Below are 15,998 nucleotides of genomic sequence, written 5' to 3'. Positions count from 1 at the left end.
TTTTTTGTGAGGTAGATTTAAATTCTGCATCATGAAAAATATACAGCGTGAATTACAGCCCAAAATCCCATTGAAAACAATTTGATGTGGAGAAAATTCTATGTGAACATATCCTTACAGTACGATTATCAGAGCTGTGTATTATAACCAGGCCTTCACATTGTCCATTCTATTCAATTAAAGCAAGCAGAGATCTGACATCTCTGAGGAACTAATAGAGAACTTATAATAAAGAACAAACTTAGATATATTATACAAAAAATAGTCAGTATCTCTAAAAACACATAAGGTTCTCGTTCACATTGGCACCTGGTTAGAGTCAATTGGGTAATTTGCTATTCTTGCTGACTAAAAAAAAAAAAATGATAATAGAAAACAAATTAGCCTTATTGTAAGTCAATGAGATCCATTAGTATCAGCCTGGAAATGGATCCAGCATACTGTAGCTGTCATGGATTTGTTATTGCAAATCATGACATCTGAATGAAGAAAGCTAGGTGTACCTGTCAAGAAAAAAAATAGTACAGGCTTACTCTTTAACTGGTGCTGATACAGTTTTCATCCAAATTTTCATCCTTTTAATGCTCCTAATTTTCTTATTTATGTTTCTCCCACTGCATGCAGTTCACTGAGGAGGAGGGGGTGTTCCTTTGCTTGCCCTCACATCTCCTGTAGAAATTTCCTCCCTTACTCCTCGGAGCTGACAACTGCTTGCTCTGTGTAGTGAGGCTCTGTGACATGCCCCTGACTCACACAGCAGGCTGATTGGCAAGCCAGGAGCCTGCACAGAGCCCTGTATATTCCATACTTCCTGTTTTTTGTCTCAGTACAAAGACACACACAGGCAATAGCTGCAGTGAAAAGACAGTGTTCTGGACAGAGAAGGGACCCCTAGTGGTAAGAAGTTCAGAACACTTTTTTCTCCCAGAAATATATCCTTACCCAAATGGAAATAAAATGTTATCTACATTATATAAAATGTTTTTGCACCATAAAGTGCCCATTTAACACAAAGAAAAAGTGAGAATGGGACCTTATTAAAAAAGCTTAAATTGGGCAACCAAGCTAAGTTTTATAAATTACAATAAGTTATTTAGAAATGCAATAATGACAAATACAATTATAATAAACCAAAACAATATTAGAAAATATTTGATACATTTTTTACGACTAAGGTTCACTATGGCCACATATAGGTGTCTCTTACCGCAGGATTTTGATTTTGCAGACTCAAGAGTTCGTTCTGGTATAATGTTTCTGCAAATGGGTAGACGGCTGGCATTTGTGCCTCAGGAAGCTGCAGAGCCGCGAGGGTCTGGGAGGAATCTCCACTGTGAATGGCATGATTTATTTTGTCCACAGCTCCTAGCACTAGATTACAGTACATCAAAAATAAAAGGCTAGTTAGCTCATTGCTTTAAAGGGTAAATGAAAGACAGTTCTACTTACCAAGTAGAGATACTATATTGGAGCAATATTGAAATTTACTCTAGATTTAACATATCTAAGCATGAAAAATGTTAAAGTCCTGTCCTATAAATCATAACCAACCACCAATTAAAAAACAAGCAAAGATCTGGTAGGCTAAATGAATGTTGGCCATCAAGAAATGGTTCTGGGTTTTGCATGGGCACCAAATACCATAAAAAATGCATACTAGAATAAAATTATATATATTTTATGATGTTTATGATGCCCAAAGAGCAAGCTGGCACATGGCTTCCTGATCAATCTATTGACTCATAAAGTCACAGTGTGACCATCCATAAGCATGTACAAGCCTCAGCTGTTGGAGCATGTTCATTTTATCTCATAGGCCTTTATCTCCAAGGGGTAGACAGGATTGGGAATTCTTCAAAATCTAACATGCCCGTCCTTTTCTTTATTTAAATTTTTGTTCAAGGCCACTATATATGTTAGAGCATTGACCAATGTCACCCAAAGTGGAGAGTTAGGCCAACCACGTGTATGGACAGCTGAATGATAATGTGCAGGTATCTGTATTTTTCAGATGGTTATGAGAGGTGTTAATGATGCAATGCACCACTACCACCATGTGTTAAAGGTGTACACCGCCCCTAGACATCTTATCCCCTATCCAAAAGATAGGGGATAAGCTGTCTGATTAATGGGGGTCCTGCTGCTGGGGACACCCGCAATCTCTCTGCTGCACCCAGCGTTTGTTGAAAGCGTCGGGTGCAGCGCCGGAGGCTCGTGACATCAAGGCCATGCCCCCTCAATGCAAGTCTATGGGAGGGGGAATGACGTCTGTCACACCCCTCCCATAGACTTGCATTGAGGGGGCATGGCAGTGAAGTCATGAGTGGGGCGTGACCGTGACGTTATGAGCCTCCGGCCCGCATTGCCAGTCATCCGGCACGGAGCGAAGTTCGCTACGTGCTCCGGATGTCTGGGGTGCTGCAGAAGAGATCGCGGGAGTCCCCAGTGGTGGGACCCCTGCGATCAGACATCTTATCCGCTATGCTTTTTGATAGGGGATAAGATGTCTAAGGGGGGGGGGGAGTATCCCTTTAACTGAACTTTGCTGTACCTTCTAAATGCTTTAAAGCAGTGCTCTCAAATTTTGGCCCTCCAAATGTTGCAAAACTTCAACTCCCAGCATGCCCAGACAGCCAACGGCTGGAGAGACATAGTTTGAAAGCACTGCTTTAAAGTACAGTTGTCCCTCAAGTTACAATATTAATTGGTTCCAGGACGACCATTGTATGTTGAAACCATTGTATGTTGAGACCATAACTCTATGGAAACCTGGTAATTGGTTCTGAAGCCACCAAAATGTCATCCAAAAAAAGGAAAAAGTGAGGATTAAAGAAAAATAAGTAGATAAATAATATATATAAAGCAAATCCTTACATATAAAAGTAAGAAAGATCTGCAGGGAGCTGTAAATCACTGTCTATGTAGAGGACAGACGCTTCTTCAGGGTCCTGTACAGTACATGCAATGTCCCAAAAAAGTAAAATGGAGCCGCCCTTACCTGGAGCACCTAACCCTGGCACAGGTAAAGAGTAGGATAGAGCATGTAGTATCCTCCTGTACTGTAGGGGGCGCTACCAGACACCAGTTAGTGCATGCATTTTAGGAATACAGGGGTTTTACCAGTGAATGCCCATTCTGATTGGTCAGTTCTTCCAGCTATTGACACATTTTGCAGATCTGGACTATCCTTAGCATTGTATGTTGAGTCTGGTTTCAAGTTACAATGGTCCAGAAAAGACCATTGTATGTTGAAACTATTGTATGTTGAGGCCATTGTAAGTTGAGGGATCACTGTATACACAAAATTGAAGGGATTCATAAGTATCCTTGAAGGTGTGTGACATTCACGTGCGACTGAATTGGACATAGTTGTCATGTCCAGCTTGCTTCTGAGGGTGCACTCACCACAAAAAAGACAAAAAAATGTATTATAGATATATATATCCTCAGCTTTTGGATTAGTCCAAATCTTTTCACTTTGATATTAACGTTATAAACAAGTCAATGATGGCCGGAAATACAAATGAATACCCAACGAAAACTTGACACAACCACCCCTGAGTAGCTGTAGGTCCTCTATAGATTCATGTTGTGACAATGGGAAAAATTAGATATGTTCAACTCGGATCTCACACACTCACAGCCAAACCTGCACCAGGCATCAGTGTTAGTAGGATTATGTTAGAACACAGCGCGCTTCGGATCGTGATCAGCAGGCAATGCAATGTGAGCCTCGAGGGGACAATTATCACAATACTCAAGCAGAAAATGGGCACAGGAACGGACGGGCACAGAAGCTGGGTGCTAGTTCTATGAGCACATGATCGGCACTTTGCAAGTTAGTGGAAACTTAAAAGACTGTAAATTTGATACGCTGATTGAAAGAAATAAAATAGACATTGTATGGTATGGTATGTCAATGTCATCACATGACCAGGAAATACTGAAGATTCATAATATACTTAATGTATTCACCTAGTAAAGGAAAATTACTTAGAATTACATGACATGAAACAGGATTGGTTTTCTCCACTTTACAGATTCTGCTCACCGATTTACACTTAGAACACACATTTTATTCTGTAGATGTAGTTGTACATCATTGTAAACTGTGAAGAGAACACGCTTAACATGCAACAGCAATATAATGCTCCTTTCAATCCTTAAAGAGATACCGCTCTCAATGTCACATAAAGCTAAACCAATATAGAACTCCAATTGTATAAGTGTTTATCCATATTTCAGGTTGTATTCATTATTGTAAAAGATCCAGAGCTGAAATCTGCAAGTATCCCCTACTGGATTTACCAGGGAGTGACACAATTTATTTATAACAAGGGTGAGGGTAAATGGCTGTCCTGCTCCTCTTTTAGGGGATGTTCCGTTTCCTCGAAATTACATCAGCTTTGGCCCATCTACTCGCAAACAGACATAACTGTTCATGCAGCACTTGCTGTGTGGCTTGGAAGTAAGTCTCAAAAAGTTACATTGAGAAAGTGATCTCTTGCGGTGGCCTGGGAGGACACATTGCTGTAGTATAGGACCTGCTGATACTTTTAGTGTCTATCCCTCAACAGTGGGGAGGTCATAAATGGCACAGGTGGCTACAGTCGGCATTTGGACCCCTAATTTGTTCCAGAGTTATCACAAAATTGTCAGGAGTAGGAGGCTGCACTGGTAGCATATAGTATATATCCCTTGGGGTGCTTCCTAGTGACAATGACCTGGCTTATGGTGTATGGAAGGCCTGTGATGTTAAAGGGGTTATCCAGGAAAAAACTTTTATATATATCTCAACAGGCTCCAGAAAGTTAAACACATTTGTAAATAACTTCTATTTAAAAAATCTTAATCCTTTCAGTACTTATGAGCTATTGCAGTTGAGTTGTTCTTTTCTGTCTAAGTGCTCCCTGATGACACGTGTCTCGGAAACTGTCCAGAGGAGAAGCAAATCCCCCTAGCAAACCTTTTCTACTCTGTGCAGCTCCCGAGACAAGCAGAGATGTCAGCAGAGAGAACTGTTGCCAGACAGAAAAGAACAACTCAACTTCAGCAGCTGATAATTATTGGAAGGATAAATATTTTTTTAATAGAAGTAATTTACAAATCTGTTTAACTTTCTGGAGCCAATTGATATATAAAAAAAAAGTTTTTTCCTGGAATACCCCTTTAAGTGGGTGCAGTATATACCAAGAAAGCATCACAGAAAGGGTGTAGCAGCAGAATAGGTAACTTTTTCTAAGCATCTTCCACATTGTGGAGGCACAGATCTTGAATAGTTAAAATAAAAAATAAAAAAAACTGTATCTGAGGTAGTTGATACCGTAAAATCTGTGTATTCATCAAACTGAACAAAATATATTGTACTGGGACATTGCATGGTCAAGTAGGAAGGGGAGTAGAGCAACCATTTACCCTCACCCTGTTTATTTCAGGAATGAAAAAAGTGGTCCTTTAATATGACAGGCCAGTAAATGGGACTGTGCTGCAGTACAAAGCATAGCTGCCTGTACAGATGGTACAGTCTTGTTCACATTGACGTTCGCATCTGACCCGTCAGTTTTTTGTTTTTTTTAGCCGATCGGACCCTAAAAGGGGTCGGATGCAAATGGCTACTATCGGGTCCCGGCGGACCCCATTCACTTGCATGAGGTCAGTCAGTGATCCAGTAATTTTACAGGAATTTAGTGAAGAAAAAATTGTGCTTGCAGTATATTTTTCTCTGCTCAACTCCCGTCCTGCTTGCTAGATTGCCAATGGAACTCCAAATAGAGGAGTCCGACGCCAATGTGAATGAGGCCTAAGCCACTGTGAATATGCACACAATAAAGGGCCTGGGCACTCACTGGGGAACCCCAATCCCTTCTTTATACCGTCCAGCACAGGTCCTGGGGGTCAGACCACATCAAACATTTATAGCTTAGCTTATTCTTCAGAAATGGTCACCAATTAAATTGTAGAAAATCCAGCAGAATTTTAAATGCAACTCAGAACTAACACTAATACACAATACAATGGATTTCTGTATGCTAACTTATTTCTGTATCTAGGCATCGCAATGATGAGTCTACGGTTTATATATGGTCTATATTTAAGAAATCACAATTCAATGTCCCGATCACAATTTTCAGGGATGAAAGGAGCGTTTATATTGCATTATGGCTGATGCTTAGTCTGGAAAGCAGTTTCAGCCACCAAACAGCTGAAAAAGCTGTACACAATAAAACAAAAACAGTAACTACCTGATACATAAAGAATACTCCCAACACTGCATAAAGTGGTCATTGGAGCTATTGCAACACAGAGAAGGACAGTAACAGAAACATTTATTTAAAAAAAAAAAAAAAATTGGTGTTTTATTAATTATCTACATTTTCCGCATGCACTAGATATGGAGATTAAGACGCAGGTGTAGGACACACAGTCAGTTCAATGGTTACTCACTAAGCACATGAGCCTCAGCTTCATTATTGGCAACACTAACTTCTTTCTGAATCTCGCTTTTGTCAAGAGAACTGGGGACACCTGCTTTCTGAGAGTGGGAGCAGAGAAACCTTCAGGTTAATGTTACAACTCTGGACGTTTTGCGTTTTTTGATGATGTACATGATAATGATGATCAACAATGATATTTTACTATCTCCAACAATTAAAGTTTGCAATTGAAATGTACATAACATATTGAGTGATCTTGCAAATACTTTCTTTATATTGCAAACACATGAAGAAAAGAGGGAAGCAACTCACCCGGTAATTAGATGGCACCAGGATGGTTCACAACACATCCATGCGGTGAACAGGTAGGGAGGCGGTAGATGGAAACGGGGGAATCAGGCGTCGGGCCACAGCCATATCACACTGTTAGGTGCTTCATCAGGCCTGACGCCTGATTCCCCCGTTTCCATCTACCGCCTGCCTGTTCACCGCATGGACGTGACGTGAACCATCCTGCTGCCATCTACTTACCGGGTGAGTTGCTCCGCTCTTTTCTTCATGTGTTTGCATCATCTATTTCTTCATTCAACGCGTGTAGCACCCCCAGCAGCACACACTCTTACTTTACGAATGTACTGTAATAATTGCAGGGAAGATCCTAACGGAATACATAGTGGCAGTGCTGGACTTTACTTTCTTTTGTGATCACAGTTTCTTTATATTACTTTGTACAGCGTGTTTTCTCCTCTTTTGCTCCAAGAATTTTGCCGGTTGTCTTTAGAAACAAACATTAGCCCTTGCGCCCTCTGTTGTCTGACATTTGACCTAACAGCCTAGTTCTAGCTGTGCAACGATTATCCAAAATCCTACAAAGCCCCAATCTTCTAAAAAAAAAAGTGACAGCCTGCTGATATACACACACACACATATATATATATATATATATATATATATATATAAATGTGCACACATATTAAATTATCATATTACTATCAATGTTGTAGTTGTCTTTTGTTTTCAGAGTCCAGCATCGCCAATCCGGTCCACCCTGGTGCCTCTATTTACTTCCTCTGGATGATGCTCTCGCCCTGCTTATGTTCCAGATACACTGCCAACCACTGACCAGCGCAGTGGGTCTTGAACATCAGCAGAGCAGAAAGAGTGCGTCATCCTGTGGCGGTGGTGCTGGACTCAGCAAGTAGAAGATAGAGTATGAGTATAAGATTGATAAGTATAGTGCAGTTTTTTATTTTAGAAACATAGCAGGCTGTCATTTTTTATTGATATCAGGAAACCCCTTTAAGCTATTAAAGCATTTAATTTTTGATGAAGATACACTTCCCTTATCTTCTAACATATTACTAGACATAACAATGGTTAGAGTCCAAGACCAAACCTCAGTTGCGTCCTACAAATAACAGTCCACAGTTCTAAAAATATTTCCCAAACCCTCTTAAAACTAGACCAAAATAGAAATATGAATCTCATATAAATAGAGAATTTTAACATTGTACAATCAAAGGAGTTATTGGGGAGCAGGAAAGGCATTATCTTTCCTTGGTCCCAAACATTCCAGCTCTGCCACATTGTTGTTTCGAAACCAACATCTTAAAACCAGCATTGTGTGGCCATTGGTTTAGGGGGGGGGGGGGGGGGGGAGAGGAGATTTGACTGCTGAGGTGCCCCCTGATAAATGTAGCACTGGCTGTACATCCTTGGTGTGCTCTGTTCATTAATTTTTTTCATTCTTGTGATTGGTGGAGGTCCCAGTGGTTGGACCCCACCACCAATCAACTTGTTACTCCCTTTTCTATGGATAAAGGATGACTTTGCAAATTGGGAAAAACGACTTAACATGTTGTAGAGCCATAGTACTTTAGAGATCAACTACTGGAAAACTCCAGGTATTATGCCTATACAGGGATTGATGGGCTATGGCATGGCAGGGGATTCCTCTATGGCCACAGTGTAGAAGTTTGGCCACAAGATAAAAAATAAAATTATTAAAATTCCAATAATCTGTAGCTATGGAAAAGATTTGTCATACCACCACACTATATAAAGCTTGACTATAATGTGACTCCAGTGATATCTGGGGTATGGAAGCAGTGTAGAAAGAGGATTTTGGAGATGGGGGACACTGATGTTTCAGCAAAATGGAATTATTCAGTTTTTAAAGAAAAAGTAATTTAAGCCTTCTGATTCAAATGCACAGAACTCCATTAATGGCTTAGCAAGCAAAACTTCTACACCTGCCTCTACCATAAATCACTAAATTGTGTGTGTGTGGGGGGGGGGGGGGGGGGTATTAGGTATTAAATCTGCATACTCTAGGAAAATGCTACACCAGTATGTATGTAGACAGCCTTGTATTAATGTGGTACTAGACCCTTAGATTCCTCATTACTAAGGAACTAGAACAGCAGAACATGTTATTGGTAAGTAAAAGCCAGTGCAACAGCTCCAGGTTATCTGTACATGCAAAGGGCATTAATAAAACATTTCACATTACCATTCATAGCAGGACATTGAAACAAATAAAATATACTTTTTTTTCCAGTAACAGGTTAATAGTGAGGAATACATGCAATGTAAATGGAGCGATGGGCGTGATGATCTTGGGTGTCGCCATTACCTGCGTTTTCTGGTCTTTAGCGATACACAACTGAGTCAGGTACCAGGGTGAATTTTGTGGCTGAACATCAAATAGACTCAGCATAGGAACCATCAGAGCCTGTAATAATCCCGCCTCATCATTCCTGTCAATGGCCTCATTTACTTGGACTAAGGCTAAATTGGCTGAAACAAAAGATATTCTTACAAAATAGCAAAGGTTATTTACAAGGTCTCCTTATTACTTTTTTTTCTTAAAGGAGATCTGTCGGCTATCCTGCCACGTCTGTTTAAGTACATTCTTGCATTTTACAGATCTGTTGGAACTGCTCTTGGAGAGATGAATAATTTGGCATTTGGGCGAGTGTCCCTATGCAGTCTGACAATGTCGATTTAAAGTAGACGTATTGTGGAAAAAACATATCCCGTACCCGTATCTGCAGGATATAAGTTTTAGATCGTGAGGGGATCTGACTGCTGTGGCCCCTCCACTATTTCCTGTATGGAGCTCTGGCTCTTCTCTGCACAGGCGTGTCATGACCCCCGTCTGAAGCAGGAGCCGCCACACCTCCTCCATATGGCTCTATGGGAGAGCCCAAGATAGCCGAACGGATCTCCAATAGAGCTATATGGAGGGGGCATGGCGGCCCCTGCTTCGGGCAGCAGTTGTTACGTGGCGCTGTAGAGGAAGCCAGGGCTCCATCCAGGAGATCACGGGAGGCAACAGTGGTCGGACCCCCCGTGATCTAAAACTTATCCCCTATCCTGCGGATAGGAGATACGTTTTTTCCACGATACTTCTTCTTTATTGGTACTAAGGTCAGGCTGTATAGGAACACATTGTATTGATAAGAGAAATTAAAGCATCCACAATCAATTTATTCAGACACTTCCAGGAGGAGTCTGTGAGGAACTACACAAAGCATGAGTTCTACAAACAAGAGGTCAAACAAAAGTTTCTGCAACTTTGTTACCACAAGAAGACATGTATTTAAGAAAACAGACAGGTTAGGGGAACTGGCAAATCACCTTTAAAAAAACATGCCCTTTTAAAACAAACCACAACCATATACAAATCTTTGGGTTATTTTGTTACAAAAATGTTTTACCCATTTTTGAAATATCCTATTAATTCAAATGGAAGGGAATCCCTCACTTAGGATGCCACCTATTGGCCAGACAGGACAGTGGCTACAAAGAAAAACGTTTTGACGTGGAGGACCCAGCAAATGTGTGCACTTCATGGACAAACTACTGAAATTTATGAGAACTTGTGTATTTCTTAATTTCTCCTGCAGTGATGCAGTAGGAACATGTAATACTCACTGCTTGGCCTTATACAGATTACAAATGATCGCTAAGGGTTCCAGCAGTGGAATAGCCAGTTATTGGGTTATCCTGAGACTATAAATTATCACCTATCCTGAGAAAAGGTGATAACTAGCTGATAAATGGGATCCCGACGAGTCAGAAGAATGAAGGTCTCTTGCCCCAGATGGATGGAGCTCGCATCCTAACCTGCCACTCCATTTGCTCTCTATGGGACTTCCTTCAGTAGTTACAATAGAGTACAGCGCTTGGCTATCTTTAAAAGACTATTAGAGAGTAAAAAAAAGCAGAGACTGAGCATGTGTACTGCTGCTCTTTTCTCTCTGGTGAACAAGGGGCCTCCATTCACTTGATCAGTAGGGAGGGGGGGGGGGGGGGGGGTCATAAAAGTGGGACCCACAGCCACTAGTAAATCACTTTGTATCCTGATTATCGTTAACTTTTCATTTTGGGATAACCCCTTTAAAAAACAAAAAGGGCTGAACACAGTTTAACTATTGAAGACAATTCAAAGACTCCTTTCTATTGGTGATTATTTCCAGTTTTGGAGGAAATGCCCTTGATCCTCTAGCCAAACAATTTGGAATTTTGTCTGTAGATGGAACACAACATGTGTCTTACAGAAGGCTCAGAATGTACATGGTAAAGTCTTAAGGTAGAAGCAAGAATATTAGGCAGTAGAGCAAGCTGCAGGAAGCTTTCTTACTATAGCTGCAGGATAAATAGAAGCCATAGCAGGGCTGTCATAACCACATGCAACCAAATGCTACAATCACCCAACTATTCGTTCCCCCATCCACTCACATCCACAGTCGATCTCTCATCTACTGAGTCCTTCTCTGTGAAATGAGCTACTTACTGTTAACCTTATTAATGTGGCCTTGTATCTCAGCTTGAGTGAGGAGCTCTTCATAGACATCTCTCTCGTCTTCAGAAATGCTATTGTTCTGGGAAATCAGAGACATTATCAAAGACATTACAGCACAGTATATCAATAGTCCTGACTGACAGCATACATTAAACACATTATAAATATTATGTACATTGCTGTTAAGTACAAGGATAAAGTACTGCTTTACTTTTTTGTTTTTTCAAAAGAATTCTACTGACCAGCCTGTGTCTATTACTCTAGCTAAGCCCCTGTCTTGTAACTTTTTATTTTTTATTTTTTTTACTTACTCCGGGTGCACATGCACGTTAGCACTTTTTATTTAATTTTTAATACACACCTTTTGTACACAAAGTAGCAAAAAGCCTTACCTAAGCAACTTTCAGTTTTCACTTTTAAAGGGGTACTCCCACCCTAGACATCTTATCCCCTATCCAAAGGATAGGGGATAAGATGTCTGACCGCAGTGGTCCCGCCGCTGGGGACCCCCGCAATGTTGCATGCACCACCCACCTGTTTCTTGTCCGGAAGCGCTGGAGAGATCTCGTTCGAGACCACGGCCGTCACGCCCCCTCCCATAGACTTGCATTGAAGGGACGGGGCCTGACGTCACATGGGGGCGGAGTCCTGACGTCACGGACTTTCGTTCCAGTGGTCGCGACCGAGACCCTCCAGCGCTTCAGGAGAAGAAACAGGTGGGTGCCGCATGCAACATTGCGGGGGTCCCCAGCAGTCAGACATCTTATCCCCTATACTTTGGATAGGGGATAAGATGTCTAGGGGTGGAGTACCCCTTTAAGCGGTTGTGAATTTATGATGTGCGATTGTCCCACATAGGCAGTTTTGATAATAAGAACATATTAAGAACATTCTGTCGATATGATGCCTGTAGATTTTAGCATAGTTTTTCCAGTCTTACATAAATAAATCTTAAAACAACCCTCAGGAACACCATAAAAATTCTGAAATTTCAAAAGTCGGAATACAGTACCTTGCACCCTTCTTTATTATCTAGTTCCTGCTTTAGGTAAAGGGGAACCTGCTTCCCAGGCTACCCTATGCACAGTGTGGTTTAGTAGACTGTTACAGCCACCATCTCACTCTCACATGGAGCAGTTCTGATGAACTTAAGGTATTTTAAAAACAGGCTCCGCTTGATTGATCGCTCTTTTCCTATACACAAAGTCAGGAGATACCTGTCAATCAAGCTGAGCTAGGCAGAATAATACTAGAAGCCCGCCTCCTGGACACTTCCTTGTTGTAATAGCTTGGCTTAAAAGCACAAAGGGCGATTTTGCATCACAATTTGTCTGTAAATTGCAAGGATTGTGCAGTGCTAAGCAAAGAACGGTGTTAAAGCAGTCTTTGTTTATCAGACAGGCATGGGCCCCATATACTTTATGGCCCAAATATAGTCAGCTAGTGACTACATTTGGGTCATTTTCCAAATGTATACATGTTTAGTCTCGGACTCGAACGTGTGGGTTTAAGGTCCAAGTCTAAACATACCCATTTACATAATTCCCCATAGTCACCAGCTGTGAAGGGTCCATAAGTGTATGAGGCCTGTGCCCCTCCATGTACGATATGTTGCCCATAGCAACCAATCATAGATTAGCTTTATTTTTACCAGAGCAATCTGAGCAATGAAATCGAAGCTGTGATTGGTTACTATGGGCAAACCAGACAGTTTTGGTCTCAGACTGATAAATCTGGGCTTTACAACCTCAAAGTCTATAATCCCTTTATAAGACAAATAAAGCATATGGAGGGGATCATGTAGTATGGAGAGACTATGTATGCTAAAACTTTGATGGGTATGTGCGGTAGCTTTAAAACTAGCGGAGAAATATAAAACCTTGCATAAAGAGCATAATCCAATGTTTACCTTTAATTTTGCATTATCTTCTTTTATTTTCTTAGCTTGGAAGAGCTCATCCTGATACTGCTGGTCAAATCCCTCCGCCACATTTAGCAGCATTGTATTGGGGTTCCTCAGGGCCCCCATTGTCTGGCTGGCCACTCCCTTATCCACTGCTTCATTTATTGCTATTACAGCTGCATGTACTAAAAACAAAGAAATAAACAAGCTTAAAGGTTACATATTGCCTCCCCCATTTCCTCCAAACCCTCTCCCCTCTTGTTATACCCCTGCCTTTTATTGATCTTTTTCCTATCGGCAGGTACATTTTTTTTGAGTATTGATTCTTCTACCACGTGATATTTGTATTGCTCATTCCTGTACCTTTCTTTATCCCGTGTGAATCTAACTTTGTACTTTGTAATTCACTCCAAATGTTATGTGGATTGGTATCGTCTGTGCCATTGGTTGTTAATAGATACAATTATAGATATATCATTGGTAGTTAAAAAGATATAGCAAAGTCACTAGCTATGATATACAATTGGCCCAGTCATTACCACAGTTTTGAAGACATGCTGGGGATTGCAGTCTTGCAACAGCTAGCATGTGGATTTTAGATGTGCGCCATGGGCGGGAGATAGATGTGCGCTGCGGGCGGGAGATAGATATGCGGGCGGGTGGGAGAAAGGTTGTGGAGGGATGGATGTGCTCCACAGTTTGTTTAAGTGGCAGGGATGTGTGTGTGGAGAAACTGTGTCCCTGTACCCGTGAAAGAGGGTAGCGGGGATGCTGTAAAGAAGGAAACTGTGTCCCTGTACCCGTGAAAGAGGGTAGCGGGGATGCTGTAAAGAAGGAAACTGTGTCCCTGTAGTCGAGGGTGTGCGCGTGCCTCAGTCAATCATTGCACAGGTCCCATTCCGCTACAGGTGCACTGTTTTATTCATTATTCTTATACAATAGACCCTGTAAGAACTGCCAAAGCAAGAGTTGCTCATTGTTTGAGGCCCATGTTCAGATCCCCCTCACCTCCGGAAACTTTTTGTGACCCCCACCCCTGTAACATTTTAGTGACACAATCATTTAATAGGATCTGAGGCTAAACTTTACAGAAGCCATATTTCCTATTTGATGTTTTTTGTTTTTTAACTCAGAATGGATTGGCTATAGTCAATTATTTCATTCTCCTACAACATCCTTACAGATTAAATAAAGCATGAAACACTGTTCTATTTGAAAGGGTGTCCTTTTGGCATACTCTAGGCCAGTTTGCATCAATATACAGTACCCATTATTTAAGTGCATAGGAAAACAAACATATGCAAAGGTGGGGGGGGGGTGAGCAAACAAATGAAGTGTGAACAGAGAGAGGTTCAGGCTGTTCTTACACTAAAGGCTCCTTCATACTACATAAAATTAAGGCTTCCAGCAGCCTACTCCGGAATCGGCGATTGATATCCAAAGCAATCTGCCATAGACAGTAAGCACCGCCCTGTTAACTACAGCGCGTAGTGTTAGGACTTCTCCATTTATGTTTAATCATCTGGCAGAATCCAATTCCACTACGGAGAATCCACTGTAGAACTTTCATAGAGTTAACTGAGCAGCAGAATCCCATTAAGATCAGTGGGAGTCTGCTGTAAGTGTAATCCACATGTAATCATTCCATAGTGTAAAACCATAGTGTGAACAGGTCAGACAATGTGCGGTGTCCTTTTAGTCTGTCTCTGTCATACGGAGGCATCCAGTAATTTTTTCTTTTACTTTAGAGCCTATGGGGGAAATCTGACACATTAAGCCCTGCAGGGACATCTTTCTGGTATACCTCGATAAATTCTTCTGAGATATACTAAGGATGGAGACGATATGAAGCACCACAACTGTTACCACAGAATATTACCATATAGTAACATGGAGGTGCTGACAGAAGTCCTACTAGAGGGAAGCCAAAACAGAAAATTCTATGCACTTACAGGCTGCTTCATCCACAGAGAGTTCATTCGCGAGAATCCCTCCAATTTTGCTGAATGACGGCATCTGGATCCCATACTTTTCCAGCTCTTTCCTCATGTTACTGATCTCTTCCTCTAGACACCAAATAAAGATGATAAGTACCGTGGACATTGCATTTCACCATTTCCTTATTTATGACTTTACTATGTGATATTAAAACCATCTAGAAGAAGGATTTTTCACTTCAAACGGACTAATGTAGTCTGAGTATTAGAGGCGGCCTAATAGTCATAGAATATGTGCTACAGTAATAAGTGTCTTTGAAAAATATGACATGAATAAAAATGTAATGAAATGCTCAGATGGAACAGGATGAGAAAGCGGATACATACATAATATATCAAAATGAAATCTCTGTACTAGGAAGATGAACCTAACACTGTCACTTCCAGAGGTATAATGTGAAGTCTTGAGCTTCAGTGCCAAATCTGTAATAGGGTCTCCAAGAAACCATGGGCCCTTAATAATACTGGGGTATTCCCATCAAGATATTTATGGCATAGCCACAGGATATCCCATAAATATCTGAAAGAGCTGAATCCATACTGACTCATCTGGCCTGTCTGTGGCAGCCAAAGGGGCCTGCTTTACTTGCATCTTGAGATTGAAGCCCCCGACCATCTCACTTGCAGTCATTGGTGGTGATTGAGAGGAAAAAACAGCTAAACAGACTGTTTTATGCAGTTTATATAACGGGCAATTGTGGTGCCACTGGTTGTATATGGTTGAGATTAATAGTTTGTGACGCCAGGGCAACATTAACCTACACGTTCCGAGGATGAGATAATGTTTCCTGGGCCAATCATAGGGACAATGATGACACCGATGCAAGGTTATGGATAACTATCTTTACTGAGGC

General features: G+C 41.2%; 1 protein-coding gene across 3 annotated transcripts in view; it reads right to left on the bottom strand.

Annotated features, from left to right (window-relative positions):
* The window catches only part of IQGAP2 (IQ motif containing GTPase activating protein 2), a 293,295-nt gene that overhangs the window by 111,818 nt on the left and 165,479 nt on the right, over positions 1–15,998 (bottom strand). Inside the window, exons 7-13 of one of the 3 annotated variants that reach the window (XM_056540352.1) lie at positions 15,100–15,213; positions 13,154–13,332; positions 11,236–11,323; positions 9,070–9,233; positions 6,445–6,532; positions 6,243–6,290; positions 1,208–1,371 (exon numbers count right to left, since the gene is read on the bottom strand). In XM_056540352.1, the coding sequence (XP_056396327.1) occupies positions 1,208–1,371; positions 6,243–6,290; positions 6,445–6,532; positions 9,070–9,233; positions 11,236–11,323; positions 13,154–13,332; positions 15,100–15,213 (845 nt within the window). The remainder of the gene's footprint in view (positions 1–1,207; positions 1,372–6,242; positions 6,291–6,444; positions 6,533–9,069; positions 9,234–11,235; positions 11,324–13,153; positions 13,333–15,099; positions 15,214–15,998) is intronic. The other 2 variants (XM_056540362.1, XM_056540373.1) reach the window with 2 other exon arrangements.

The sequence above is a fragment of the Hyla sarda genome, chromosome 1 (assembly GCF_029499605.1).
Source record: "Hyla sarda isolate aHylSar1 chromosome 1, aHylSar1.hap1, whole genome shotgun sequence".
Lineage (NCBI taxonomy): Eukaryota > Metazoa > Chordata > Amphibia > Anura > Hylidae > Hyla > Hyla sarda.
The sequence above is the reverse complement of the archived record's forward strand: the minus strand, read 5'-3'. Positions and strand labels throughout refer to the sequence as shown.